General features: G+C 44.2%; 6 protein-coding genes across 8 annotated transcripts; 2 read left to right on the plus strand and 4 right to left on the minus strand.

Moving 5' to 3' along the window:
• Positions 1-1,177: 1,177 nt before the first annotated feature.
• RB195_001375 (uncharacterized protein) lies at positions 1,178-1,879 on the minus strand (the record flags this gene model as incomplete). Its single annotated transcript, XM_064198130.1, has 1 exon — positions 1,178-1,879. One exon carries the CDS (start codon positions 1,877-1,879, stop codon positions 1,178-1,180), a length of 702 nt encoding a protein of 233 aa, XP_064054011.1.
• Positions 1,880-2,537: 658 nt separating this feature from the next.
• RB195_001376 (uncharacterized protein) lies at positions 2,538-3,116 on the minus strand (the record flags this gene model as incomplete). The annotated part of the gene is made up of 1 exon (XM_064198131.1): positions 2,538-3,116. One exon carries the CDS (start codon positions 3,114-3,116, stop codon positions 2,538-2,540), a length of 579 nt encoding a protein of 192 aa, XP_064054012.1.
• Positions 3,117-3,158: 42 nt separating this feature from the next.
• On the minus strand, positions 3,159-3,845 carry RB195_001377 (uncharacterized protein; the record flags this gene model as incomplete). The annotated part of the gene is made up of 1 exon (XM_064198132.1): positions 3,159-3,845. One exon carries the CDS (start codon positions 3,843-3,845, stop codon positions 3,159-3,161), a length of 687 nt encoding a protein of 228 aa, XP_064054013.1.
• Positions 3,846-7,466: 3,621 nt separating this feature from the next.
• On the plus strand, positions 7,467-7,706 carry RB195_001378 (uncharacterized protein; the record flags this gene model as incomplete). Its single annotated transcript, XM_064198133.1, has 1 exon — positions 7,467-7,706. The coding sequence occupies one exon, from the start codon at positions 7,467-7,469 to the stop codon at positions 7,704-7,706; it is 240 nt and encodes a 79-aa protein (XP_064054014.1).
• Positions 7,707-8,554: 848 nt separating this feature from the next.
• RB195_001379 (uncharacterized protein) lies at positions 8,555-8,967 on the minus strand (the record flags this gene model as incomplete). The annotated part of the gene is made up of 3 exons (XM_064198134.1): positions 8,555-8,696; positions 8,786-8,844; positions 8,941-8,967. The coding sequence occupies 3 exons, from the start codon at positions 8,965-8,967 to the stop codon at positions 8,555-8,557; spliced, it is 228 nt and encodes a 75-aa protein (XP_064054015.1).
• A 1,787-nt stretch (positions 8,968-10,754) lies between these two features.
• Positions 10,755-13,574, plus strand: RB195_001380 (uncharacterized protein; the record flags this gene model as incomplete). Of its 3 annotated transcripts, XM_064198137.1 has the most annotated exons (4): positions 10,755-10,991; positions 12,801-12,960; positions 13,124-13,241; positions 13,367-13,574. In XM_064198137.1, the coding sequence occupies 4 exons, from the start codon at positions 10,755-10,757 to the stop codon at positions 13,572-13,574; spliced, it is 723 nt and encodes a 240-aa protein (XP_064054016.1). The 3 variants fall into 3 exon arrangements, with proteins under 3 accessions (XP_064054016.1, XP_064054017.1, XP_064054018.1); XM_064198136.1 differs by lacking the exon at positions 10,755-10,991 and having other exon boundaries at positions 12,921-12,960; positions 13,142-13,241; XM_064198135.1 differs by lacking the exons at positions 12,801-12,960; positions 13,124-13,241; positions 13,367-13,574 and adding an exon at positions 11,095-11,220.
• Between the last annotated feature and the right edge of the window lie 433 nt (positions 13,575-14,007).

A 14,007-nucleotide genomic window follows, 5' to 3' on the forward strand; every position in this document is an offset into this window, starting at 1 on the left:
ACGGCGATTATGAAGGAATGGACGAATCCCACCCCTCTCCACAATCTACTATCCAGTATACGAATACTCCACCTGAAATCCGTACCAACTCAGATTCGTGGGGTGATGCCTTTAAACTGAGCTGTTTGAAAAATCTCACCAAGAAATTGGAAAATATTCACTATGAGAGGAGGAATCAAAGCGAGTGAGAATCCGATATCCACAGTCACCTGACAATTTGAGGATAAACCATCAAATAACGTGGCTAATTAAAGATTTTTGTCCTCCTAAGAATTTAACTTGCTGGCATAACCATCAAATACAAGCATTACAAATTTTGGTATTATTATTTTATATAAAAGAAATGGAACTAACCAGAGGTAACTTCGTGTTGAGTGCTGAGAGGTCGTTGGAGAAGCGCTTCACTTCTTTCATAGCTTGGAAATTGCTTCGCACTCCTTCATTACAACAAATTAAATATATAGCGTACTCTATTGAATGCCTGTTAGTGAACTAAGCCAATGCTAGTCGATGGCGGAAGGAGATGTATCGCGTTTTTTCTTTAACGAAAAAAGACGTTTTGACTAGAAAAATAACGAATTGAAAATGAATTTTCTTATTAGGCAATTTCGATGCTGTTGCTGAGTGAAAAAAAGACGTCTATTAGCGATGAAAATTGTACAAAATAGGCTCCACGTGTTTTTGAATAACGGCTCAGAATAAAATTCATGCAACAAAAACTCAACAGAATTGTAGAGAGAGATTTTCCAATATTCGTACAAAGTTTGGTGCTTCTACCTTATTTTTCTTTTGAAACCTTTAAAGAAAATCTCTAAACTTCAAATTCTGCGATTTTTCTCAGTTAGCTTTTAAGAGAGCCAGAACACCTACAGAGATCAAAATTTGCTGGATGAACGATTTTCGTTGATGGTCAAGTTCACATTGATCACTTTGGCTCCCGTTGTCCTTCGAACTGGTCGAGCAGGCGCCAGTAGTCCTTCCATTTTTCCCGATCGCGTACCAGAGTTAAAGCAGTTCTGTCTCTAGTTAAAGGGGTTCTCTCCGTTGGTCAATGTACCCGCGCCCACTCTCCCTCTCTCCCTCTATGCTACCTAGGTGTTTCCTGGCCCAGTATTGCAACACTGCATGTTTATTATCTTCCCTATTATACTTACTTAGATACTTAGATGGCCCGTCTTCACTGGACGTGCGGGCCCCAGCATCTCTTCCACTCGTTTCGTTCCCTCGCCATTGTCATCCAAGATGTTCTCAAGCTTCGTGAGTGACGTTGACGAGGTCCTTGAGCCGTATCCAGCTGAGCTCTCAGCTGGTCCATCCGTGTAGCGAACGCGTCACCCCATCTCGTTGGCGGTCTCCCTCGAGGGCGTTTAGCATTTCTTGGGATCCACTCTAGCGTTCTTTTAGTCCATCTATCGTCGATTGTTCTCATAATGTGACCGGCCCACCTATGCTTTGCTTTCGATATATATTCCAATGGGTAGCGAAGACAGGACATTACTCTTAGCTCGGAGCTGCGAAGACCGGTTAGGTGTTGTGTGCGCCGGTTAAACTTCAGGAGACATCTCTCAAGGGCTCTGTGGGTAGTAAGTAGCTTCCTAGACGTGGCCGTGGTGTCTGCCCACGTCTCCGCTGCGTAACAGAACGCTGGAAGGACTGTCGAGTCGAACAAATGGGCACGAAGATCTTGGTCCGTCAGTTGGTCCGTAGTTTCCCTGACGGGTGCGAATGCTGCCCATGCTGCTTTCATTCTTCTATTCAGTTCTTCCTTCAAGTCGTTTTTCATGTTCATAGAACGTCCGAGGTATACGTATGACAGAGTTTCCACGATTTGGGAGCCTTCAAGTTGTACTCCTCCGTCCTCGCAGTGGGCGTTCTTCATGAACTGTCTTCTTTCTGTTTATTTGTAGTCCTATTCTCAACCCTGCTTCGTTCAATTCGTTGAGCATCGTTTCTGCTTCATTGGTACTGCTCGAAAAGAGAACGATGTCGTCCGCGAAACGAAGGTTCGAAAGAAATCTTCCATCAACACGTATGCCTCTTTCTTCCCAGGATAGTGATTTCATTATCCATTGCAATGCAGCCGTGAACAGCTTCGGCGATATAGTATCGCCTTGACGTACCACCCTTTAAAATGGGTATGGTGAGAGGGCGGTGGAAAAACTGTATCCTAGTCGTGCATCGATCGTAGCAATGGGCTAATGTCCTCACATACGACGCGTCCACACCTTGATCGACCAGCGCTGACAGTATTGCATTCGTTTCTACGCTGTCAAAAGCTTTCTCATAGTCGACGAAGGTTAGAACAAGGGGCAGGCGGTATTCCCGGCAAACCTCTATGACCCTCGACACGGTCTGTGTGTGGTCCAAGCAGCAAGCAGCTGAACCCCTGACGGAATCCAGCTTCTTCTTGAGGCTGGGCTTCATCCAGCGTCCCAGATATGCGCGTGAGGATGATCTTAGTGAATACTTTGTATAACACGCTCAGCAAGCATATCGGACAGTAGTTCCGAAGGTCCTCTCGGTCACCTTTCTTATGGTTAAGAACGGTTCGCGAGGTCTTCCACTGGTCTGATTACATGAAGAGGAAGGCCACCAGCCCGAAGAAAGTCTGCTGATATAAAATCAGGTCCAGGAGCTACTGTGCCAGGTTTCATGCTCTTGATAGCGACTCGTACTTCTGAAGGGAGAATCCGTGGTGGAGCTTCGCCAGTGGGGATGATTGGGCTTGACACAGGAGTTGATGAACGGAAAAGGTTCAAGTAGAACCTCTCCGTAATGATTTCCATCTCACGACGAGAAGACGTGCGAGTCCCGTCTTCGCTCAGCAAGGTTGCTAGCGGTATATTACATTCGCGGAGATCCCTGCGGCACTTCTTTAGACTCGTTCTTTTTTGTGCCGCTTCCAGAATCTTCTTCTGCCTGTACTTCAAAAGATCCTCCTGCAACGCCTTTCTGCAGTTTGCTACTAACCGCTCAATGTGCGATGCATTCGGATCAAGCCTCAAAGCCCTTCTTCTTTCCAACAATTCCTTGGTGGTCTTCGAAATTCGATCCAAGTTTGTCGTGCGCGGCTTCGATGCACGTTCAGCACAGGGTCGTAATCCTCTGAGCAGCATCTCGTAGTCCACGTTTGGGTCCTCCTCGATGTGCCAGTCACCTTAGGACAAGGAGTCCTCGAGTACGCAATCGTCGTAGACGACTTCTCTCCTTCGTTGCCGACAGCAGATGTTCTTTTCCTTCGTGTGGCTAAGTCGTATTTTCGCACGAAGGAGACGGTGATCAGAACCACTACAAAAGGATGGTACTACTGAAACGTCAAGTAGACACCACCTCCGGTTGGTGAGTATGTGGTCGATCTCCGCACGAGTCGCGCCATTGGGCGATTCCCATGTCCACCGACGACGATCTTTTTTCATGAAAAGAGAGTTCCCATGAAAGAGGCGAGCGGCGGACAACAGCCCGGCGAGACGATTGCCATTTTCATTCCGGTCCCCTAGTCCAAATCTTCCAATCCTGTATTCCTCTTCTGTGGTCTTTCCTAGTTTTGCGTTGAAGTCTCCGACAACGAATTTGTAGAAGGACTTCTTGTTGCGGACTACTTCCTCCGGCTCCTCGTAAAACGCGTCCAATTCGGATTCATCAGCTGCTGATGTTGGTGAGTAGCAGTTGATGATACTGATGGATTTTTGGTGCAGAGGGCGGAGGCGAAGAATGGCCAGACGAGGTGACAGGATCTCGTGAGAATCGACGAGATGAACGACAGATGGGTGCACAACAAAACCAACACCGCCTACATTTCGCGACGGAACCTTCCCTCCACGAATGACGAGTGTACCGTCATTCATCGACGTACGACAGTACGTCGCCCCTTCTGCACTTGGTCTCCTGCAGAGCAATTTGATACGCTCTGCAGCTCCGAGAAGGGCAGGTCAGCGTCTGTGGAAACTGTTCTCGCGTTGTAAGTACACAGTCTGAGACGGTCTCCATGGCGAGTCGTGCGTGTGTCGCCTTGGTCCAGAATCAATGACGTCCTGAGCAACCTGAGATTTGATCGCCTCTTACTGGTCGCCATACCGTCCGACGTCTGAGACGGCAGGGCCCAGTGTGCAGGGTACTGAGGCAATGAATATGCTGGAGTGGCAAAGAGACTTTTCCCTAAACTAAGCAGCCATACCACGGCGAGCTTAGGTTTCACCACAGGTCATCGCCCAACCTATATGGATCAGAGAACCACCTTGCGACATTCTGCCAAGACGGTGGTGAATCTTGGCAGTGGTTTACTCTTAGCTAGGCTTCCGATTCCGAGAAGTCGGAATGTCGGATGTGTCGAACTCCTTCTCAGCTTGGGAGACCTTGCCGGGGGACGGACCTCCGCTGTGCATCGCAGTTCGACGCCCAGTGTCACCTCCACGCCACTATGAGGCGGTGAACCGTTGTGGAGGCTTCCCTATTATGACATACTACATTATCTTGTAAGAGGTGAGAATTCATACAGACACTACTCAGAGGGACAGTATAATGTGGTTCATGCCAACTAGCGTCAACCGGATGCCACCAAGGCGTTACGCGACGGCGTGGTTCCCCCTGCTACGTTGTGATCCACCTTCTTCATTGTCAAGATACTGTACTTTCCCAGCACGTGTTACACACGTGCGCATTACATTCATCGATTCGCGATACACAACGTAACACCGCTGCATACACAGAAGACGAATACAAAGGCGATATTAATACCGAGATACCGAGCCAGCCAATTGCGAAATCATACGAAAGAATGAACAGAAGCTGGTAAAACGGGTCCTTTATAGAGCCTGGGCTCGAGTGGGCGGAGCTTTGCGGTAGAAGGCAGCAATTGCGCCAGCTTGCTGGTAATAGCGCGCGCTTTTGGCTACCGGGCGCGGTTAAGTAATGCTCCCGGTCGGCCTTTGATCGAGAGGAGCGATGCGAGTCGCGACACTCCTCACGAGGGGAAAGAATGGCATGGGCAAACACCGATGATAACGGCGTAGCATTGAAGGGCTAGGGCATGCATCCTTTTAGCCTACGTTCCATATGCTTTCCCATAAAGTAACCAGGATTAGGCGATATAACTATTGACCAAATTCTACAACTACTGAGGTTAAATGAGTAACTCCTGATTATGCATGGGCGCACGAAGAGCAATAACTAACTACTTAGAGACACACATAGATTGACATAAATGTAGTAAAGCATAAACTAAAGAGAGATAACTACAAACAAAATGGCGAATAAAACTATGTAAACATGCAAAACTTCAAAGGATAGTAGGTAATTAAGCATATACATAAAGCAGTTAATAACACACAATATGTGCAAGTGCAAGAAGACGAGAAGGACTTGCATCCTCCTCAAGTTACCCTCTCACACACACGTAGGAACTCCATTCCCTCGGACAACCCATTCCGACGGGTCACCACTGTTTTCACACCGTCGCCAATCTTTCAATCTCTAGAGCTACAACACAAAGATAAGCGAAGTACGGATTAGGCAAATAATCAGAACAAGGTTACTGAGTTAACACATTCGTCAATCAACTGATGCATATTCTGATCGTATTGCTCGTCGAACTTGCTAAACGTTCAAGTACGGATTCGTCTAAATCGAGAGTTAATTAATGTCTCCGTTCTACTCGACCTTCGACTTAATAAGGGGCCTTCCCGTTAAGGTGGAAGGTGATGTTGAACGAGAACAGCGTTCAGAACCTCGACGTTTTACCACATCCGATGATGTTTTACAGATCCGTCCTTGTGGCGGGGCTTGGTAAGTCCTTCTGACATGTTCTTGGTAGAACTGCGGTGCAAGCATACCAATATCCGAATCGACATACGGATTCCTAACCCAAAAGCTGGGTGATGACCAGGTAAGCGACAGTAGGTACAACCATCGGTCCAAACGCAATCACCAAAGTGATCGCAAAGACAGTTAGAACAAAATTGGTTGAACCCTGCCGCCTGCGCTCGTCCAGGCAAACTTCTATAATTTTGGCACTAAGCTCTCCTATGCGTACGACCGGAACAAAATACTCACAATTGTTTGCTTACTGGTACTCGGTGCGAAGAGGCATGGAGTTCGGAATGCGCATTACTAGACTTAGCTGAAGGCGGACCTCGTGAACTTACCCTAATGCTGTCTGAAGTTCCCCTCTGTTTAACCTGCGCTCACTTCATTCACTCTTTCTAGCACCTTCGCCTGAATGCGAAAGATTGGACGCTAGTCCAGCCTCCCGCCACAACGGGGACGGTGGCATAGATGGTTTTGCGCGCGAGGTTCGAGATACAGATGAACTTCGTTTAGAAAATGGGTTTAAAGAGGGCTTCGTAGACTTTGCCGATGGTAATTTTGGCGTGTTCTTTCTTGCCTGTTCTTGGCGTTACTCTGAGGTCTTTCTGAAACTGATGAGAAATACTAGGACTCTGAGCATATGTTAATAAAGGAACCGTAGACATTTGTGCCTTAGATGCTACGCTTAACGCTTGCAAAGCTTGCAACGCTTGCTTCTTTGAGAAGCTGCGCTAACTACTATGTGCGATGTTTCTGCCTGCGCAGATCTCGAAGCAACAGATGTTGGTGATGGAACAGTGGATGACCTAGTAAATACTGCAGTAGTTTCCGGAAGTGACAATCCTTATTAATATTGATATTCCGAGGTCACGTTTGTATGGAGGACTTCGCCATAGTTGGTTCACCACGAATGCAACGCTTGTGTGTACGCTTCAGGTGTTGTGGATAAGGGACTTGTGGTGGTATGAGCGAGCGTTAGTAGTCCTCGCTCAGTGATGCGGTTTTACTGTGCTGATGGTATAGCTCGTGCATCAACTGGAACAATTCCAGTGTCCGTATCAATCGAGTGGCATGCCAAAATGGCTGTCGAATTCATCAGTGCCTTTCGAGGTACGTCTTCTGTAATGCTAAAGACTTCCAACGTAACGTGCCTATAATCTTCATCGCTCGCGGCCTTAGAAAAGCTTGCCGTAGTAGTTCTTGTAACAGTTCGCGCTGGACTGCAATCGCAATGATGACGCTTTGCAATTCATGAATCCAAGCCATGAGAATTGTATAGCGAAGACGATGCGCGGGCTTACTAGTTACCTGTTGAAACGTTACAATAGCTGTGTCGCTGATGTCATGTAACTGACGCACATAGTGTGCTATCCGTCCAGCTTGTTCTCGTTCCGCTACCGGAATCGTTTCCGCTTCCCGAGGGTTATCTATTAATGGTATTTGGCGCGGATGGAATTGCTACGCAGAATGTACTCATGAACTTCGTGTAATTGATGCGCACTTAACTCTTGCACAGTATGCGGAAGAATGTACGAAACAGTGTGTTCTGTGACCGACAAGGTTGGAAAAATTGATGCGCATAAGGTTTTGCCTTAAGGGGGGTGTTCTCCCCTTCGGCAGTAGACCTTTCGAGTGTCAACCCTCGCTGGCGTTCTATCTTCGCAATGATTTCTCTTAGCTCAAGTTCGATAGTGGCTAAAGTTGCATTGCGACGCCCTTCTATTGGCGAAAGCGACGTTATCATCTGTTTCACAGCATCTGTCGCGGACGATAACATGGCAAATTGTTCTTTAAAAGCGGACCTTGACGATGTTGTTTTCGCTGTCATTTGCTTATGCGTAACTTGGGATGACGATCCAGACACTGTTCGCACTTCCAGACACTGTACGCTGCGTGCTATCTAAGATGGAACTCGACTGTGCTGATGATGGATAAGTACATGCGCGAGCTGTGAAAGAGGAGAGTTAGAGGTAGAAGAGATAACAACAATAGGTGAAACAGACGCCGGCGTGTCAGTAGCGATAGGATCATCGAGATAGTCATAATGCGATGTAGAAAGAACATTGGGATCATTGATATGATCCTCCATGTCTGCCGTGTCCTTCAACTCCCGTGACCGAATATGGCGGTGGCGGTGTTACAGTCAGGGTCAAGCGTGTGTTGAGAATTTCTCAACAGGGGGTCGTAAGAGGGGTGTCGGATCAGGGGAGGGGTCGTAAGAGGGAGTCGGAAAATTAAGAAAAAATTTAAGTAGGGGTTGGAAAATCAGAAAAAATGGAAGGAGCAAAGAGAAAAGGAAGACGGGGTTGTCGTTTTCAAACAAACACATATTAAGGTGTACAAAATGAAGTGTAATTTAGGTATGCGACATTCAGCAGAAAAACAGGAGTGAAAACTGCTTCTTTTCAGACGTAGTGCTGAAACTTGAAGGATGATGAGCAGTGAATGGTATGTTTTTATCGCATATGAGAAGATATTCGCAACTGAAACGTATTCTAAGGCTTTTTTTCGGGTCCCGATATCTGCGACTAAAAAATGGAAGAGTTGTCTCAAAGAAGAAAAAACGTCAATGATGCATATTCAGTCCTTGAGTTCTGTTTAATATAAAAATAAATGATATAGAATAAATAATTTTTTTTATATTCGAATAAACGATTGAAGAAGACTCGCGGTTGCAGTTGAGGAAGACTACTGTAGCAAAAAAGTTAGGATAAAAAGAGGGTACACAAACCAAAAAATGATTTTTAAAAATTTATTCTTCTAATTCTGGTAATGAAACTACTGCGCTTTTTGAGCCAGTCTTGAAAATGGACGACTTAGCATTTTTTGCTGCTCTAACTGATGCTTGATGACGTCGGAGTCGCTTCGGTGGCACAAACCAAAACAATTGAAATCTTGAATAAATGTGATGCATAATAAATAAAGTGATAATGTTTTGATGTGATAAAGTAGGAAACCCTTTATTTTAAATGCAATTAACTACCTGAAAGTTTTTGTTCTTTCAAAACATCGACTTCTTGTCAAACCCATCAAGTTTAAGCACTACAAAATTACAGTTCTACAAAACAAAATTACAAAATTACAGTCCACACAACTAAATTGTCTATTACTAATTTATATGAAAGAAATGAAACTAACCAGAGGTGACTTCGTATTGAGTACCATAAAAGGCAATCTTCATAGCTTGCACAGTGCTTTGGCACTCTTCGTCACAGCCAATTCAATATCAGAAGCTAACAGAAGTGTAAGAGCACTAAGTAAATGTAGAAGCATAGCTACCATGAAAGGCAAGTACGGTGACAGGCTGGCTTGAAGGATCAACGCGATGTCGCGCTGTTTTTATTGTGACGGTCAGGGATCAATCCCTGCCAGAGGTCCTATTTTTGCACTTAACGTAAAAGAATTTAAAGAGCAGATTTCTCTTCTGACAGCAACGGCTTTCTTACTTTCAGTCGAAAAAGCAATTCTGATGCTCCTACTAAACGGAAAAAAGACATCTACAGACGCAATTAGGGTTAAAATTAGTACAAAGTAGGCTCCACTAGATTCTCAATATCTAGGCTCAAAGTGACTCTCGTGCAATAAAGCTGGCAACTTTGTGTAGAGGGAGATTTCTTCTATATTTCTACAAAGTTTGGCGCCTCTAGCCTTCCTAGTCTTTTTGAAACCTAGTTGAGAAAAATCCCAATTTTTGCCTCGAATTTTTGAGTTTTTCTCAACTAGCTTTTGAGAGAACCAGAAGACCTACAAAGGCCAAAACTTGCATTTAGGGGTTTTCCCTGATGCTGTATCCAAATATGGAATCGAGTTTTTGAACGGCGCTACAGCATCCTCGCAACGAGGAAAAGAGCGAAATCTCAGATTTTCGGCAACGCGTCAAAATCTGTGTGATTTCAAAAAAACTTCCATAACTCAGCTCATAGTTTATAAAAACAAAATCGGTTTAAAGTATGTTGTAGAGGAAGATTTTTGCCACTATAATCCGTTTTTGGTTTTTTGCAAATGGTTCTTATCTCTAAAAAAGCTAGTTGAGAAAAAGTTGAGAAAAACGGTAAATTTCTCAACTTTTTCTCAACTAGGTTTCAAAAAGACCAGAGGGTCCCTAAAAAAGATTTTTTAACCATTTTGTAGCGCAAATCTTCCTCTACAGAAAGATGCCAGCCTTATCCTCCTGCGCCTTTTTGTTAGTGAGTTATTCATGTTTATTTCAAGGTAACAAAATCCGACCAGTCCAGCGGTAATTTCCAATTAAGGCCTCGTTCTAATCGCTAAAATAACCTCTTTATAACACTTTTATATGGAAAACAGTGCTCTGAATACAATTCCAGAAGAATCTGCTTATGAAATGCTCTTCTCAGTGATTTTTTTCAGGTTTTGCAAAAGTCTAGATTCCGGCGGGGATCGAACTCTCATCCGTTCAGTTCCATTGTCGATGAGTAAAATCTTTTGTTAATAATTGGAAAAAGTGTAAAAATTGTTTTGAAAGGTGTTCTCCTTCTTTTCCAGCTGTTTTTTTCGTTTTGCAAAAAAAGTGGCCCCGGCGGGGATCGAACTTTCGACCATCTCTTCATCAGTGCCAAACACTACAATAATGTTACCGAATACACATTTAGAGCTCACTTATCTTTTTAAATTGTATGTCTACACACATACTGACTCACTTCTAATTCTTGCAGTAACGTCTACTTCGTGCTAATCCGAGCAAATATATCTGGAGGATATTTTGGTGGATAGCCAATGTGGAATGGGTCGCGGCCTACCGGTAGCATCATTTGGATAATAAAAGCAAAATAATAATAAAATAAAATAATAATAGCAATCTGACTGCCTTCTAGTTAGTCTTCCTTTATTATCTTGAGTCCTCCTTTATTATATTAGCACTTCTTTAAATCTCCTCGCCTAATTATAATCATTTATTGGATCTATTTATACACTAATTCCAGTATTTACAGATGTACCAAGATATTGTCAGCCTTTCTCCTGAAGAGGCTTTTAAGCGTCTTAGAGAAGGTAATTCCGGACCGAAGCCTTCAGCCGAGTGGCTGGCAAAGAAGAAAGCGTTGAGAAAAGCGTGGCTCACTTCTCAGCCTGAGACTACGACGACAACAGCTACACCGCCTGACCACTCCTCCATATTTATCTTCGCTGTACTCGGAATTTTTGCTTTGGCCACGATCATCGCGCTACTGGTAAGAGTTTTTTTTTTGCAAACATTTTCTTCCAGTCTATCTGTGATTTTTTTTTGGAATTCGTTTCAAAATGTTTTCTGCTATTATCATTATTTCTGCTCAGACTTGGGTCGTAAAACGAAGCGCTGTGAAACGGCAAAGGAACCGGGAACGCGAACTTCTGGAACACCAAGAGCTACTCGAGCAAGATCTCCGCTCGAGGACTTTGCTGCTCGAAATAGAAGATTAAAATCGTTTATTAAATTTTTTTGCATGTGTAAAAATCAATAAACATCTTCTTCTGTTGTCTTCTCAGTGCACTGTTCCACATTTTCATGCGTGCTACCTGGAACACACATTATTTTAGAAATTCTACAGAAAATCAAACACAATATTCTAACCGTGTCTAGATCAGTCCATCGAGTTGTTAAATGCTTTTCTACCTCGATTATTATTGTTGATCTTCTTCCACCTGGCACACGTCACGCGGCATCTGAAACATACAATTAACATTAACATATACTTTCTAGTTATTTGTTCTATTAATATCGCTGCATTACAATATATATTTTGTTTTACTTTTAGCATTACTATTTTTAAAATAATCTATTATACTATTAATTTATTAATAAAAATTTAAATTCATCAATTAATTAAATTATTGTAATTTATGCATTATTTAATTTATTTATTAGGCGTTTATTTGTCTTTTAATTCCTTTTATATTATTTATTTTCATTATTACTTATTTCTTATTATTCATTTATTTTATTATTTATTACTTATTTATTTCACCCAACTTTTGATTGCTGTGTAGGCAGTTACTGGTAGGAACGAGATGAGGGGGGTCGTTTTTGGGAGGGTCGGCGAGGGGGGGTCGTTTTTAGGAGGGATTTCTCTCAACTATACGCTTGACCCTGGTTACAGTATAAATATGTTGTGATGGAGAGCGAGATTTTGCAGGCGGTAGATGTAGACTGGGAACTTTGGACGAAACGTTTCGTTTACGTTTGTTTTGGGCTGCGAACCACAGTATGTGCAAAAGAGGTAGAAGGTTGATTACTAGTTTCTACGTAGCTCTTCAGCTCCCCAGCTCCATAGATAAAGAATGAATCATAGAAAAAATATAGCATTACGAAATGTCTAGAGACGCCATAGAAATTTTAGACGTTGACTGCTAATGGCGAGTCTGGTAACAGGCTATACTACGGTATATCGGGGTAGGATCCGCAAGGATGTTACCTTTAAAGTTTAACCGTGGAGCACAAAAAAGACACAAACATAACGCAACAACTATAGAGAAAGACAAACAAAGTGAAAAGGAATATGAAAGGAGAAACTCACCGTTACTACTTAAGGAGGATAACTGCACTAATGTGGCATTTAATGCGCAATAGCTAAGTTGATAATGACCGTTTAACTGCCCTTGGCGGCTGAACACGCGTAGGTGTCAATGGTTTTTTAGGTTGATTAGTCGAATCGACGCACTCCGCGATCATTTCCAAGGGGATGAGATATTTGATCGAGCGTTCCACAAACGTCTTTTTTCCTTGTCGTATTCGTGCTGATCTCGACATTCCGTCAATTGAAGTATGAGAAGTAACGGACAGTTAGATCTCGAAACATTTTCTTGGCGAGCTATCACTACATCCCCGATTTCCGGGCTTTTTCCTGCGCACTGCCTGCTTTGTGATCGTACAGCATTTCGTTCTGCAAGCAGTGCAAGATATTCTCTATGCCACAGGTTCCAAAAGTGATCTAGTATCTCTCGGAACTCCTGACAATGTTCCTGACAGAGGCGGAGCAGTCTCGCGGCTGGGCTCATAAGAGCCCACGCCCGGAGCACACGAGGAGCACCCTAGCCACTGGATACCTGGAGACCGAGGACCGATCAGGGACGCATGGGACGATGACACCAAGGACCGCTTCGCTAGCCTGAGCCTCTCGAGGATGCTCCCGATGGGGGCGAAGCCCAGATCATCTGTTAGAGGTAAGGCTTCTCCTTGTACGGGTTGAGAGCTGCTTCCACTGCGCGACGCTTACTCACACTTGAGAGATTACAACGAACCATTGAGGAAGGTCTGATACAGATTGATGTCCTACTATGGATCGATCATTATTGGCGGGTGATTATTGACCTTATGCTTTCCCAGAGACGCGAGTGGATTCAGAGGATGGACTCCCTGTTTCTGCTGAGCCAGGACTGACTCATGACATTCATGAACCTCACACGTCGGTGTGGCCAAAAGCCTGCAATCAAGTGACTGGGAGGTGAGTCTACTCCAACAAACAAGCTCCGCCTGTCCACTCCGGGAGGGCGCAACGTTCTCCCAGAACTCATGGGACTAGAGGTTTGCAACCTGCCGATGGGTTTTAAAATTTTACGCATGTTACAGTAATAAGAAAGAGTCTCCTGATTCCGGAGGAAACCCTGGTGCGGTAGCGCCAGGAAGGACGGGGTTGCAGGAGTCATCTACGCTATCGAAACGCAAAAGGACTAGGATGATGATCTGTGCTTATAACGCACGTACGCTTGCATCGGAAGCGGCCATCGAATATCTGATGATGCAAGCCAAGAAGATAAGCACGACGTCAAAGGACTGACCGAGACGAGACGACATCACCCTCTCAACGCCGTATATGAAATTTGAGAAGAACTGTTCTTAGGAACATGCGACAGTAGAGATGTGGTGGAGTTGGCGTGCTCATCAACACGAGTATGGCAGTAAACATCAACTTTTTCGAACAACTTACAACCCGAATCGGACGTCTGCGGATGAGAAGATGCGGTCCAACACCATCTTTAACTATCTTCTCCAACATCAAGCTTAGAAGAAGAAGTCGAATCTTTCCATATGAACCTGGAGAAGTTCTACCAAGAAGATAATGCCTTCTACAAGGCCACAATTGGTGATTTAGGCGAACAAATTGGCCCCAAAAGAATACCTAGAGAATTTCACATTGGAACCCACGGCCTTCAATGGAATGAGCAGGGAGAGAGGCTTTAAGAGTTCATGACGACTAAGGCCATCCATGA

Source organism: Necator americanus, chromosome IV, assembly GCF_031761385.1.
Source record: "Necator americanus strain Aroian chromosome IV, whole genome shotgun sequence".
Classification (NCBI taxonomy): domain Eukaryota; kingdom Metazoa; phylum Nematoda; class Chromadorea; order Rhabditida; family Ancylostomatidae; genus Necator; species Necator americanus.